At 38.8% G+C, this 15,909-nt stretch overlaps 1 protein-coding gene across 5 annotated transcripts; it reads left to right on the top strand.

Moving 5' to 3' along the window:
- The first annotated feature begins 1,759 nt into the window (after positions 1–1,759).
- TRIM59 (tripartite motif containing 59) lies at positions 1,760–15,602 on the top strand. 5 transcript variants are annotated; one of them, XM_038583760.1, is made up of 2 exons: positions 1,760–1,918; positions 12,408–15,602. In XM_038583760.1, exon 2 carries the CDS (start codon positions 12,411–12,413, stop codon positions 13,623–13,625), a length of 1,215 nt encoding a protein of 404 aa, XP_038439688.1. In that variant the 5' UTR covers positions 1,760–1,918; positions 12,408–12,410; the 3' UTR covers positions 13,626–15,602. The 5 variants fall into 5 exon arrangements, with proteins under 5 accessions (XP_038439688.1, XP_038439690.1, XP_038439692.1 ...); XM_038583762.1 differs by having other exon boundaries at positions 1,834–1,980; XM_038583764.1 differs by lacking the exon at positions 1,760–1,918 and adding an exon at positions 2,112–2,267.
- The last annotated feature ends 307 nt before the right edge of the window (positions 15,603–15,909 follow it).

The following is a 15,909-nucleotide window of genomic DNA, read 5'->3' as shown; positions in this document are numbered from 1 at the left end:
AGACCCCAAGATCAAGAGCCACACGCTTTTCTGAGCCAGCTGCTGGTGCCCAAAAAAACCTCAAGAAGCTTTTTTTTTTTTTTTAATATTTTATTTATTTATTCATGAGAGACACAGAGAGAGAGGTAGAGAGAGGGACACCGCCCTGAGCAGAAGGCAGATGCTCAACCACTGAGCCACCCAGGTGTCCCAGGAAAGTGGTTTTATGAGTAGAAACTCAAAGAAAACATTTATGATCTCATACTCCCCGCATATCCCTTCACCCCCTCCTTGGGCACACTAAGCATATTAACTACCAACTTCATACAGCAAAAGTGCAGCTCTTAAAAAAAAAAAAAAAAAAAGTGCAGCTCTTTTTGCCCACAGGTCCTGTCCCTGTACTACTTAAATAAACTTCGGAAGCTGTACCACACAATGTCTCAAAAATTCTTTCTGGGCCTTTGCATTCCACAGGTCCTGCAACAGTACACTGATTACAAGGGAGGAATCTACATGGATACTTCACAATCACCCAATATCCATAGTAACATCACTGGTTCACTTTTTTTTTTTTTAAGAGAATAATTTTTAGATAGGTATAGTGCACTTACTGCCATGGAAAGATATCCGTATTACTTTGAGAGGAAATTAAAAATCTATCAGGATGAATCCAATGTTTAAGAAAATGTATACGCATAAGAAAGCCGAAATGGATCTGTACCATCATGTCACAGCGGGAATCTTGGGATATCGACAGAATCCACAAATTCTAAGCAAGGTTCTCAGTAACTTGAATTGGCGAGGACATCTGAAATGGACTGAGGACTCACTGATATTACCTTGTTTCACGTCACGTTCATTATTTTTCTATAATTTACTGCAGCAGACTAGTACCTGAAGGTACTGGCAATATCCCGCATACCAAGGCGCAGTTCTATTTAGCACAGCGTTAAAGGATTTTCCAGTATAGGTAAGAGATGGAAAGTGTGAGGAATCTTGATACAGATGGATAAAGTTTCTCAAGAAAAAAAAAAAAAAAGGGAAAAGGACAACTGAACTGTTTTCTGATTCTAGGGGGTTTAACTAGGTGAAAAACAGGGCGAAGAGACTGAATCAGAAATCAGGAATTTGAGCAACAGGGGTCATCTCTAGGTGATCATTTCAGGTTGGAAAAGGAGGGAGGGAGATGAGAGGGATGCTCCTGAAGGGTCCTGAGGTCCCAGCAGCTGCCACGGAGGACGTTCCCCAAAACTGTAGAGAACAGAGGCCCCCTCCCCTGCACCCCGTCACGTACTCTGGCCGGTCCAGGCGTCCGCATTTCGCCCCCACGAGGAAACTCGGAGTCGGGGAGGACGCGCGCGCCGCCGGGGTGCGTGTGCCCTCGGGGCCGGCGGAGACGTCCCGCGGCGGAACCTGTGAGGTAAAGGTGGGAACCCGCACCTGCCGGCTGCGCGCCAGGAAGAAAATCAGGCTGCGGAACGCTCCTGGAGGGGTCGTCGGCCGCCGCCGGGCCCACCCCGCTCGCTCGCCCGGGGGCCGCCCATCCGAACGCCGCGGCTTCCGGAAGCGCCTCGGGCCGCGCGCCCCCCGCGCCTCCGAGAGGCGGCCGGCGGCTAGTGCGCAGGTGCAGGACGCGGGCCCCCGGCCAGGAGCCCGCCCCGCCCTTCCGCCCCGCCCCGCCCCGCCCCCGCAGGCGCCGCCGGCCGTTTACTTTTGAACGGCTGCCCCGCGCTCTTTCCCATTGGCTGACGCCGCGCAGTTGAATGTAGCGCGGAGACTGCGCCTGCGCCGTGGGGCTCCGCGAGGCCCCGCCCCGTCTGGGCACCTGAACTCCCTCGGGGCGGAGGAGGGCGGGGACGCCAAGCATCCCCCGGACGCGGCGTGCGGAGGCCCGTAGACTGTTCGGGCTGTGGAGGAGGGCGGTGTCGGAGTCCCCGCGGTGAGTCTGGGGAGCATCTCCTCGGGTCCGAGAAGCCGTCTCTGGGCCCCTCTTCTTCGCCTGTAAGCCCGGCTGGGATGCCGCGTGTGCGCGAGGACGGAGGGGGCGGCCTGGGTGCTGCGCCCGTGCCGGCGCGTCCGGGTGTGAGGAGTTCGCGGGCTGCCGTTTTCCTCCCTCAGCTGTGGAGCCGCTTTCTGTGAGCAGGCCGGCCCGGCGTGGGTCCGCCCTCGCGCGGGCTCCGGTGGAGGCGCCTTCGGAGGAGGCTCGGGGGGATTTGCCCTCCGCCTCGGAGAGGGAAGGAAGGGGGCTGGTGCGGCGAAGCCCGTCAGGGACGGTGCCCATTTTACAGGTGAAACCGCGGCTAGAGAGGCGCTAGCACACACCGACCCAGGGTCCCACAACACTCAGTGGCAGAACTGAGAGGTGGACCGACGTGCTGGTGGGAATAACCTCAGTCGGTGTTTATCATTTTACTCCGGCAAGATCTTTCACTGCCGTGGATGGTTCTGGTCCTCAAGTTAACTTTTACTAAGTCAAAAGTGCGCGTGAATGTTTGCTCCGTCATCGCCATTGTTGGCTAACATTTTCAAGAGCTCGTAAAATAACTTGACGCTACAAAAAAGAGGTCCTTTGTGACAATTTATTTGGTCACAGGCTTGTTGGGATATGCAGTGTACAAGTGGTACCTCGCCCGCACCAACAACTGTTGATACCTGTCACCATTTTTGTAAAAACGCCATGAGGCACGGGGAGATAAACCTCCAAGGGTGAGATAGCTATTCCTGTGATGTCATTTTAATGTTTTTTTTTTTTTGAGAATGTAAATCTAAAACATTAAGATAAAGTTAATTTTAGAATACGAATAAAAGAAACTGAAAAAGTTGGAGAATATACTCAGTCGCCAAGGGGGAAGATCAACAAAGTAGGTAAGCTCTGAAAGATTAAGTGAATACAAAAGAAGTTCGTGGTAAATTTTCCAAGTGAATGGTTTAAAGTGGAAGATGGGGCTTTTAAATCTGAAAAAAAGACATGTTTGGTGTATAAAATTCAAGCCATCTGAGCGGAGCATGAAGTGAAAACAGCTCCCTCATCAGACTTATACCTTGCAGTTAGTCACTTTTGTATATCCTTTAAGAAATTTTACAAGGATTTGTGTGCATCTGAACACACAAATGGTATCATTTTATACATACAGACCTGCAGGTTGCATTTATTACTTAAATTACCTGGCTACCTTTTTACTATGTATTTACGTACTGATTTGCTTTCTTTTATTTTTTATTTTTTATTTATTTATTTTTTTGATGACTTGTGTAGCTATCCTTTGAAGGAAGGTACCATAATTCAGTCTGGCAAGGTGAAATTTTGATTTTTAGATAATGTTAGTTTTAACATTGCCTTTCAGCAAACATATTGCTGAATGTATTTTCACTGTGAAAAATACTGAAGAAAAAGCAATGAACACCTGAATTTCTCACAAGTTCCTGGTTAGATCACATAGGTAGTTTCTTTCTTAGTTTGGGGAAATAGATTGATGTCAGGATGCAAGTACCGTGCAAATGGACAGACTTAAAGTCCTATCTGACCATAGGATTTTTTTTTTTGAAAGTTAAAAAAAAAAAAAAGAAAGTTATGGTGATCCTTCATTATTTTTGTATATTTATACAAAGTATTTATACATACAAAATTTTTGTATATTTATACATACAAAAGCATTTTTAAAATCTTGCCTTATGTATATGGATGGTACAGTTGTAGTATTTCTAAAGTAATCTTGAATCGCATAAAATGTGCTGTATATCAGTTAGGGCCACAAAGATGTGAGACCCAATCAGAATTTTCCCAGACTTTCAGCTGACTCACACTGTAACTCCTAGAGCAAGTCACTTAACTCTATAATGTGGTAAACATAATTTTCTTCAGAGGTTGTAAAATGTAATGGATGTTTTATTACTATTCATGTTTAGAGATGAAAGGCATTATTGGTGAATTAAAACTTAAAAAATAGTTTACACACTACTCTGTAGTAGAATGGATAATGATTTTTTTTTTTGTACTGTTTAATTCTCCATAATCTATAATCAGTACTATCTAGTTAGACATAGTGGTGGAGGTTCTGTAGAAAGTCCGTTTTCTGGAGAAAGACTATATAAAAAGTTTAGATATTCAGAAGTGTATTTGTTTTGACACTTAAACACAAGAATTTTGTGAAATAACTTATAAGTGGATGATTAGCCTCAGATTTATTTTTTATATTCATATCTTGAGGATTTTAAAGAGGATAACAGGAAATCTTGATATAAATTATCAATGTTTACTTGGGCTTTTAGTACTCACCAGAGGAAAATAGCATTTTACATGGGTGACTTTTATTTTACTTCTTTGCTTTCTAAAAACATAAGATAATGAAAGTTGATTCTACAATTAATTTGGCAGAGGAAAGACAAGGTAATAGGCAAGGCACTTAAAATTTTTTTTAAAAAGTTATTATTTTGAAATTAGACATAAAATATACTATTATAACCATTAAGTGTGCAATTTACTGTCATTAAGTACATTCACATTATTGTGCAACTGTAAATACCCATCTGCCTCCAGAACATTTTCCATCTTCCCAAACTTAGAACTAAACAATAACTCTCCATCTCCTCTCCCTCTAGCCCCATTTCACTTTCTGTCTTTGTGGGTTGCTTACTAATTTTTATATTATACGCATTTTCCATATCTTTTGCAATCATACAGTTTTTCTCGATTGACCTAATTGAGTAATTTTTTGTTATTAAATTAATTTTACATTTCTGGGAAGAACCTCATTTTGGTCATTGTACTGTATTTTTTTTTTTTTGTACTGTATTCTTTTGATGTATTCTGGATCTGTTTTTGCTAATACCGTGTTCAGAATTTTATATCAGTGTCCATTTTTGAAATTAGTCTATTTTTAGTTTGTCTTTGTTAGATTTTGGAATCATGTTATACTGTTTTCAAAACGATTTGCAAACTCCCTATCTTTGTATTCTCGAACAGTTAAACGAGAAATTGCCTCTTAAAAATTAAAGAACTCCCCCAGAGAAGCTTGTCTTCCCCTCTCCTCTTTTTTTTGAAGTAGCACTTTCCTGATTTTGAATTTCTCTCATATTTTGCTTTATATTTTCTGATCAGTTTGGCATTTGAACTGCTATAGAGAATAATTCATTTTTTGTAGTTCCTCAAATACAGCATAGAATACATGCAAGGTATTGTATTACAATTTTGGCTTTTTCTATATTTGGTTTATTTCCTTTTTTCAGTGCTAACTTTGTATATTTGTTACTTCTTTCTTTTCCCTCTTGACTAGGATAGTGTATTAATCTATTGCTACATAAAAATTATTCCAAAATTTAGCAGCTTAAATATTAAAATACAATTTTAAAATATTAAAGTACAATTTCTGTGGATCGGGAATCTAGGAGCAGCTTGGCTGAGTGCCTCCAGCCTAAGGTCTTTCATGAGGTTGCAGTCAAGTTGTTGGCTGAGGCTGCAGTCATTGCAGGATTTCACTGGCCCTGAAGTATCTTGCTTCTAAGTTCACTTATGTAGTCGTGGTAGGCTTCCAGTTTCTAGGGAGCTGTTAGACTGAGGGCTGTAGTTCCTTGCCATATTGAGTGGACCCTTATCTGTTCAAAGCATGGCCTCTTGATTCTCTCAGTGACAGTGATCCAAGAGATATGAAGAGAGCCAGATCATTCCTAATGGATATCGTGGTCTTTTTTTTTTTAAACATTTTTATTTATTTATGACAGTCACAGAGAGAGAGAGAGGCAGGGACATAGGCAGAGGGAGAAGCAGGCTCCATGCACCGAGAGCCCGACGTGGGATTCGATCCCGGGTCTCCAGGACCGCGCCCTGGGCCAAAGGCAGGCGCCAAACCGCTGCGCCACCCAGGGATCCCGATATCGTGGTCTTTTATTATAAAACCTTGGAAGTAATATCCTGTCATTTCTGCTGTATTCGTTTGTTAGAAAGGAGTTACCAGGGGGTCACCTGGGTGGCTCAGTCTCTTAAAGCATCTGCCTTTGGCTTAGGTCATGATTCCAGGGTCCTGGGATTGAATCTCTTGTCAGGCTCTCTGCTCAGTGGGAAGTCTGCTTCTCACTCTTCCTCTGCACCCCCCCGCCCCCCACCTGCTTGTGCACTCTCTCTCAAAATCTTAAAAAAAAAAAAGGGGGGGGGGAGTCACTAGGTCCAGGCTACACTCAAGGGAAAGGGTTTGTTTGTTTTTTAAGGGAAAGGTATTCTAAAAGGACATGACTAACTAGGAAGTGGAGGTTATTGGGGGCCATTTGGAGGCTGCCTATCGCAGATAGCTAATGGCCTATTTTTTTTTTTTTTAAGATTTTATTTATTTATTCATAGAGACACAGAGAGGCAGAGTCACAGGCAGAGGGAGAAGCAGGCTCCACACAGGGATCTTGACGTGGGACTCGATCCCAGGTCTCCGGGATCACGCCCTGGACTGGTGGTGCTGAGTCGCCTGGGCTGCCCGCTAATGGCTTATTTAAAGAGACAGCTCGGGATCCCTGGGTGGCGCAGCGGTTTGGCGCCTGACTTTGGCCCAGGGCGCAATCCTGGAGACCTGGGATCGAATCCCACGTCGGGCTCCCGGTGCATGGAGCCTGCTTCTCCCTCTGCCTGTGTCTCTGCCTCTTTCTCTCTCTCTGTGACTATCATAAATAAAAAATAAAAAAAAAAATTTAAAAAATAGGTCTTGGGTTTATCAATTCTTACAATTTTGTTTTCTAATTCATTGCCACCTTTATTTGTATTATTTTCTTCTGCTTTTCCTAGGTTGGTTTTCCTTTTTTTTTTTTTTTTAACTCTTTCCCTTTAGAGGAATCATTTTTATATTCCTTTTGTTTAGTAATGAAAGCGTATAACTTAAGCTCTGCTCTTTAGATTTTTTTTTAAAAACCCTATAGATTTTCCTAGGAGTATTTTTGTTTCACATGAATAAATTACGTCTTGGCTGGGTAAAGAATTCTTAGATCATATCCTTTCCTTTTTAGACCCTGTGGACACTGCTATATGATCTTTCAGCATTCCTTGTTGCTTATTCTGGTTATATGTACCACCATGTAAAAAATATCTAAAGGCTTGACTGGCTGCATGTTCATGATGACTTTTTTACTCAGGTGTCTGGTACTTCATTGCTTTTCTACTTTTCCCTCCTGCTGGCAGAGTAGCCTGGACTTTTTACATAGTGATTCATGACTCTTAGAGGCAATAACCTTATCCGGCTAATTAAGGGCTATACCCAGAACGGTCATAGCATCGCTGGTACTTCATTCTGTTGATCAAAGCAGCCACATGGCCTACCTGTGTTTTTTGTGGGGAGGAGATTTCATCTTTTGATGGAGGAGTATCACCAAAGCCACACTGCAGAGGAGCATATGTGGGAGACAATTGTTTCCCCTTTTAGAAATTACAGTCTCCCAGAGCAGAATTCTGAGACCATTGTTTTTTTCCTTTTTTTTCAATAGCTTACTTTTTTGCCTGGATGCTTCTAGTAGTGTCTTGCTCTAAAATTTTATCTTTTTAATTAGATGTTAATAGTTGAAAATAAAATAGCATTATGTAGGTTAATAATGAAAAATATCAGCTGCCTGCCCTCACTTTCCCCACTCCTGATTCCTATTCTCCAGAAACAACCACTTTCATTTAATGATTTCTTTTGGTATTTGCTTCTAGGTTTTTTTTGTTTTTTTTAAGATTTTATTTATTTGAGAGAATGAGCGAGAGAGAGAGAGAGCGCGCGCGCGCATGAGTGGGGTGAGAGGCAGAGGGACAAGCAGACTGCTGAGCAGGGAGCCCAATGTGAGGCTTGGTCCTGGGACTCCAGGATCATGACCTGAGCCAAAGGCAGATGCTTACCCGACTAAGCTACTCAAATGCACCTGCTTCTAGATTTTTAAATAATATGCTTTTAATGTGATTACTTGGGATATGTGTGTGTGTATATAATATATATATATATTATTAATTAGTATGGAATATATATATATATATACACACACACACACTTTTTTTTTTTTTAACTTTTAGGTATGTGTTGACTTCTTATTAGGGAAGATTAAGATTTAGTTCTTGGGTTGCTTGGGTGGCTCAGTTGAGTAAGCCTCTGGCTTCAGTTTAGGTCATGATCCCAGGGTTCTGGGATTGAGCCCTCTGTCCGGCTCTTTGCTCGGTGAGGAGTTTGCTTCTCCTCCCCCTCCCCTCCCCGGCTCGTGCTCTCTTTCTTAAATAATCTTATATTTAAAAAAGATTTAATTCTTAAACACTTTTCTTCCTTTATTCTCTCTGGCCAGTATAATTATCATTTTCTTAGTCTGGGCTGTTAAAAATACCATGGACTAGGTCACCTAAAGAACAGATACTTCTCACAGTTTGGAGGCTGAGAAGTCCAAGATCTGGATGCCAGCATAGTTGGATTCTGGTTAGAGCTCCCTTTCTGGTTAGCAGATGGCCATCTTAATGCTGTTGTCCTTAAGTGTTGGAGAGCTGAGAAAGAGAGGGAGCAGGCCATCATGTCTCCTGTAAGGGCACTAATAGCATTCATGAGGGCAGAGGGCTGTACTTCCTGATACCATCACATTAACTGTTAGGATTTCAACATGAATTTTGGGGGGACAGGCATTCAGTCCCTAAGTCATGTTTTCGGTAAAATCAATATTTAATATAATGACTAATATGATAAATGAGCCATATATTTTCTCTCATTTCATGATTCCATCACTTTTCCCAAACTAATTTTGTCATCACCTTTCAGTATGTTCAGACACATGAAATATTGTCAGTTCCATTTTTTAAAGACATTCTTTTTGGATATGTCATCTTTTTCCAGAGTACTTGTCCTCTAGACTTGCTGCACAGTTGTCTTGAATTTAATTTCCTCGTTAATCTGGTGAGAAGGCCTTTCTTTTCTCCCTGCAGTAGCTTCTTTAGAATAGGTGGGTGAGTGTTCTTTTTTAGACCTCTCATGTCAACTATCTTCATTCTACCCTCAAAATTTATTTTTCCGAGTATGGAATTTTAGGTTGGAAGCCATTTTTTCCCTGGAATATTCCGGGCATTGCTTCATTGATCCTAGTTTTCAGTGTTGTTGCATACATGTAACATACCTAAATCCGAGATATTCATACTAGAAAATATACATAGGTCAAGTGGTTTGCTCCTTTTTTTTTTCCTCTCAAAACTCGGAGCTGGATATGGAAAACTTCTGTATAAAATTTCATTGTAGTTACTGGAAGAACTAGCTTTTAAGCATGATAACTACCTATATCTTGTTTCTTAGGGAATAACCAGAGTCAGAAAGTTCCTGGCCTTACAGAGTTATTTTCAACCAGGCTAGTTTATGTTCACCAGTTCTGTCTTGTCATAAATGTATTGCCTAAAATGTTTTTAATAACTCAGCAAATAAGAGGGTCATCCAAGAGTAGGATTTTATTTCCTATTTTCAAATTATCCACAAACTTCTAACTAAATCGTACTAAAATTTTTTATATGCTGAAAGTTAACGTTTGGGACTGTATTTGCTTTTATTTTATATGAGCTCAGGAGATGACATTTTCTTTCAATATCATTGTAAATTTCTTCATTCTAAACAAAGTTGAACTTTTGAGGTCTCTAAATGAGTCCTCAGGGAGTAATGTTTTCTAGCATTTTGACAAATAGAGGACTTTAGAGGGAAAGGTTAGATTCTGTTTTAGGCCTGATTTTGGTACTTAAACATTAAAAAGCTCTAATATTAAATCTAAATTGAACATATGTCCACTGCTCAAAGGTTATTTTTTTACCTATAAAGTGTTTTGTTTATTCCTTCATTATGAATTCTGACATCACTAAAGTCCTCTGAGAAACATATTTGTTTTTCATGGGTGGTTTTTGTGTGATTACAGAGCTCTTTGTAGGTATGGGGTAAAGTCACGGAGTCCCCCTAGCGTGCATTCACTTGCACTTACCTGCAGTGTATATCATCTTCTGTACTGTTGCCCAATTACTTTAGTTTCCTGGAATGCTTCACAGTTCAAGGTTAGTATCTATGTGATACATCTTGGCTCATAAGGGTTCTGAATATTGTCAGTCTGAATGGAGTATTTTTTGATAGTCTCTCCTGTCATAGCTTTTCCTAAACAAAATAGATTTTGCTATTTAAAAAACAAAAAACTAAGATCTGACATTTTATTAATATTCGTTTCTTAAGGGGTAGTGTTCAACCAACGTTGAGTGAATACCTGTGTGTCAAGTCCTATGTTAATTTTTTTAAAAACATTTCAGAGAGAGCATGTGAGCAAGCAGGGGGAGGGGCATGGAGAAAGGGAGAGAATCTTAAGGAGACTCCATGCCAAGTGTGGAGCCTGATGTAGGTCTCAGTCCTATGACCCTGAGATTATAACCTGGGCCAAAACCAAGAGTTGGACACTTAACTGAGCCACCCAGGAGCCCTTCAATTTCTGTTTAGATACAATTCCTGCCCTTATTGTAGGCTTATATCCTAATGTATAGGAAAATATTATAAATTCCCATTTCACCAGCCTCACCCACCCCTGTCCCACAATCATGTTTGTTCTCTGTATTTAGGGATCTGTTTTGGTGTTTTTGTTTGCTCATTTGTTTAATTTTTTAAAAAGATTTAATTAATTTACTTTAAAGCAAAAGAGTAAGCACTGGTGGGGGGAGGGGCAGCAGAAGAGGGAGAGAGAGAAGCTCAAGCAGACTGTGCTAAGGAAGGAGCCTGATGTGGGACTTGATCCCATGGTCCTGAGATCATGACCTGAGCTGAAACCAAGAATTGGACGCTCAGCTGAGTGAGTCACTGAGGCAGCTCTGCTCATTTGTTTAGATAGCACATCTAAGTGAAATCATACGGTATTAAGTCTTTCTCTGTCTTATTTGCTTGGCATAATACCCTCCAGGTCTGTCCATGTTATTTCAGATACAAGATCTCATTTTTCTATGGCTGACGATTATTTCATCGTGTCTCTTATTATACACGTACATATATAAACACATACACATAAACACATACACACCAGATCTCATCCATTCATCTATTGATGGACATGTGTTTCCTCCATATCTTGGGCTATGGCAAAAATGCTGCAGTGAAGGGGTGCATACATCTTTTGGAATTAGTGTTACCTTTTTTGTTAAATATCTAGTAGTGGAATTACGGGGTTGTATGGTTTTTCTATTTTTAGTTTTTTGAGAAACCTCCATACCATTTTCTAGTGATTGCACCAATTTACACTCCACTAACAGTATAGGATTCCTTTTTTTCCATATCCTTGCTAACACTTACTTTTCTTGTCTGTTACTAGCCATTCTGACAAACGTAAGGTGGTATCTCGGAGTTTTGAGGTGTTTCCAGCGATCAGTGCTATTTGTTTACTCAGGTCCTCTGCCCATTTTTTAATTGGATTGTATTGGTTTTGGTGTTGTTACAAGTTCCTTATATATTTTGGATATTAACCCCTTATCAGATATCATTTGCAAATAATCTCTCATTGCCTTTTCATGTGCTTGGCAGAAATTTTTATTTTGGTGTAGGTTTTTTTTTTTTTTAAGATTTTTTATTTATTTAGAGAGAGAGGCAGAGACACAGGCAGAGGGAGAAGCAGGCTCCGAGCCTGACGTGGGACTCGATCCAGGGTCTCCAGGATCAGGCCCTGGGCCGAAGGCGGTGCTAAACCACTGAGCCACCCGGGCTGCCCCAGTATAGACATTTTAACAATATTCTTTCAATCCAGGAGATATGGCCTGTTTTTCAACCTGGTTTGTCTTCGGTTTCTTCCATCAGTGTTGAATAGTCTTCAGAGTACAGGTCTTTTACCTCCTTAGTTTACTCTTAGGTATTTTGTTCTGGTAAATGTGGTTGTTAATTTCTTCCTGCTACTAAGTGTATAGAAATGCAACAGATTAATTTACAGAATCTTCATTTGTTCTAAGAGTTTTTTGGTGGGTCTTTAGGGTTTCTATATAAAGTATCCTGTCTGCAAATAGGGACAGTTTTGTTTTTTGTTTTTTTTTACACCAATGTACATGCCTTTTTTTTTTTTCTTATCTGCTGTGGCCAAGACTTCCAGTTCTTGTGCATAGTTTTGATTGTAGTGCTTAGAATGTAAAAAGTTGCACAGGTTATCATTAAGTAGACTTAAACAGAACACTGAATTTTACTTTTGCAGAAAGGCAAACAGATAATTTGAAGTCTTTACTACAAATTAGAATCGTTTAACCTTTTTTTCCCAAAGTAAGCTCATAAAAATGATATCTATATATTATATATTAGGAATTGTACTTAAAAAGCTGCATATAAAAAACCTTAAACACCTTGATTATCTTTTTTAAATAACAAGCACAGTATATTGATAGTTTTGTGGTTAATACCTAAAACTTTATATATACAAGTGTCTTTATTATATATATGTAGTTTTAAAATACTTTTTTATCTTGACAGGAAATGCACAATTTTGAGGATGAATTAACATGTCCCATTTGCTACAGTATTTTTGAAGATCCTCGTGTACTACCATGCTCTCATACATTTTGTAGAAATTGCTTGGAAAACGTTCTTCAGGCATCTGGGAACTTTTATATATGGAGACCTTTACGAATTCCACTCAAGTGCCCCAATTGCAGAAGTATTATTGAGATTGCTCCAACTGGTATTGAATCTTTACCTGTTAATTTTGCATTAAGGGCTATTATTGAAAAGTACCAGCAAGAAGACCATCCAGATATTGTCACCTGTCCTGAACATTACAGACAACCGTTAAATGTTTACTGTCTCCTAGATAAAAAATTAGTTTGTGGTCATTGCCTTACCATAGGTCAACATCATGGTCATCCCATAGATGATCTTCAGAGTGCCTATCTAAAAGAAAAGGACACACCTCAAAAACTGCTTGAACAGTTAACTGACACACACTGGACAGATCTTGCTCGTCTTATTGAAAAGCTGGAAGAACAGAAATCTAATTCAGAAAAAATGGTTCAAAGTGATAAGGAACTTGTTCTCCAGTATTTTAAGGAGCTTAGTGATACATTAGAACAGAAAAAAAAAATTTTCCTAGCTGCTCTTTGTGATGTTAGCAATCTGATTAATCAAGAATATACTCCACAAATTGAAAGAATGAAGGAAATGAGAGAGCAGCAACTTGAATTAATGACCCTGACAACATCTTTACAGGAAGAGTCTCCACTTAAATTTCTTGAAAAAGTTGATGATATCCGCCAACATGTGCAGATTTTGAAACAAAGACCACTTCCTGAAGTCCAGCCTGTTGAAATTTATCCTCGAGTAAGCCAAATATTAAAAGAAGATTGGAACAGAACAGAAATTGGACAAATTAAGAAACTTCTCATTCCTGAAATGAAAATTTCTTCAAAGAGGATGCCATGTTCCTGGCCTGATAAAGATGAAAATGAAGTTGAATTTTTTAAGATTTTAAACATTGTTATAGTTACTTTAATTTCAGTGATACTGATGTTGATCCTCTTTTTTAACCAACACATAATAACCTTTTTAAATGAAATCACTTCAGTATGTTTTTCTGAAGTCTTTCTATCTGTTTACCAAAGTTTATCTAACAATCTGCATGATTTAAAGAATATGCTATGTCACACTTTATATTTACTTAAGGAATTCCTGTGGAAGATACTAGTTTCTCGTTGAAAATCCAAATCTGTATTAAATAGGCTTATTCTGTACAGCAGACTAAACCATTATGAAAGGGAGAGTAGGGTAGGATGGCTAAATAAAATAGCAAACTGAGTTATTACAACAAATATATAGAAATCTGTTAAAACATCCATGCTGCTTAGATGGTGGAAATGTCAGAAATGATAACATAAGGTGTCTAAACCAGAATATCTAGTTAACTTGATTTAATACATTATCCCATTTTATTTGCTTGAGGTTGACTTTATGGCTGTGATGTTGAAATATTTCTGTACCAATACAGTCTTTTAGCATTATTCTTCTTAGTATATTACTGCAGTGGTTAGTCTTGCAGTTCTTTATGTATATGTAGTTTTTAGATTAAAGATGGCAAAATCCTAATTTTGCCACATATGCCTTTGATGCGGCTTGAAGCCTTTGGCCAAATAAGGATGGTGAGTAGAGGTTTTAAATTCAAGCAGCAGTCTAAAAGTACTGAGGGATTGTTTACATTAAGGATATTTTTGACTTTGACCAAACACACCTGATACATTGATATATCTTAGATTTAAGAGCCCTACAGTGTTCATCAGCATTCATTCCTGACGAAGCTATTGCTTTTGGAGATTTAAGTGTTAGGGAACCAACAGTGACCTTTTCAAATGGTTTTATGGTTTGTGCAAATTGGACTTTTTGGTCAGGGCTTCAGTCTTGCCAAATTACTTCTTGGATAAAAATTAAAAACATGTTACTGGCATAGTATGTTGTTGATGTAGTCCATCCACATTAGATTTAGGTGGCATCATGTAAATTGTATTTGTCTTAAAAAATTTTTTCTGCCATTTGCTTATGCTTATATCAAGGTATCAGTTTAATTTTCTTGAATTTTGCTTACATGGCAGCCTTTGTAGCTACTGAGATCTCTTCAATTAGTTCCCTATTGTTAACAGGGACTGGAATTGTGGTGCTTGTGGTAGGACTTTTGGCCCTTTTGTCACATGGAAACGTAAGTAAATGTCACTTGTTTTCTAGAAATTCCAAATTGCTGCTCTTGGGATCTATTTCCTAGGAGCCCTACCTAGTTCAGAGATTGTCAGGTCATATTAGGGAATGTTCTAGGTCCTCTATTACATATAAATTACAATGAATTAAAATGGATATAGTTCTAAAATGCTCCTACTGTCTTATCTACTGAGAATGTCTTAACACAAAAATGGCTGGCTGATTTAAGTCAAATTAATGACCAGAATCAGAATATATCTAGCACAATCACCGGTGTGGATAAAGAACATTTGGAGATATTATTTTTTTTCATTTGGAGATTATTAATAGAGGTCTGTGTGTGGGGATGAATACTAAGGTATTGAATATAAATACAACATTAACTTTACACTGAATATTAATATTCAGCTAATAACCAGGTAACTAATACTGTATATTTTAAAGCACTGAAATACAAAATTAACTTTAGACTGAGGTGGTTTAGTGTCAATATAAAAATGATAAGCACTGAAATTTGTTAGCTATTGTGTGCCAAGCACTTAAGTTTCTGAAGTAGATACTAACTTTTATTTTTGTAGGTAAGGAAACAGAACCAAAAGTAATTTGCCCAAGGCCATAGAGCCAGCATATGGGAAATTCTGTGTATGTTCAGAGTTCCTGCTGTCATGCTACCAAAACTTTAAGCCAAGTTTTTTATTTAGTTAGGGCTAATCTACGTCTAAGAATCAATTATAGCTAAAAATTGAAGCAATACTTATTAATACATTTTTAGGTTTGACATTACCATTTTGTAAATTGCCAGTTAGTAGACAAAACTACGAATTTTATGTGGTGCATGAATATAGTTAATACAGATAACCAATTCTTAATACATGCTGTTCTGTTCTGTGATTTTTACCAGGAGGATGAAATTGTAAAATTTAAAGTATATAATCTTGAAATGTTTCTAAATTTGGTGTAACTATATATTTTAATAAACTTATTTTGCTATTTGCACTGAGTGGCTTGATAAAGAACATATTCAGGAGTAGTAGCTTTGGAATTTTCATATGGGTTATGGGAATTACCTAAACTTTTTTACCTAAACTCTTTAAAATTTATTACATTTTAATAATGTAGAGCTTTAGTACCAGAGTATTAAAAACTCCATTTATCACCATTCTCACCATTGAAAACACTTGATTGTATCTTTTTTCTTTATATAATCTGGATTTAAAACAACCATACTTGAGTTCAAATCTTTATTTAAGTGCATGCTAATGTATTTACAGACTTAATGACTGTGCTATGATACAAG

The sequence above is a fragment of the Canis lupus genome, chromosome 34, assembly GCF_011100685.1.
Source record: "Canis lupus familiaris isolate Mischka breed German Shepherd chromosome 34, alternate assembly UU_Cfam_GSD_1.0, whole genome shotgun sequence".
Taxonomy (NCBI): Eukaryota; Metazoa; Chordata; class Mammalia; order Carnivora; family Canidae; genus Canis; species Canis lupus.
This window is presented reverse-complemented; position numbering and strand designations above follow the sequence as displayed.

Excerpts from the sequence above, each read along its gene's own strand:
- TRIM59 (XM_038583760.1), top strand. The coding sequence starts at position 12,411 with ATGCACAATTTTGAGGATGAATTAACATGTCCCATTTGCTACAGTATT.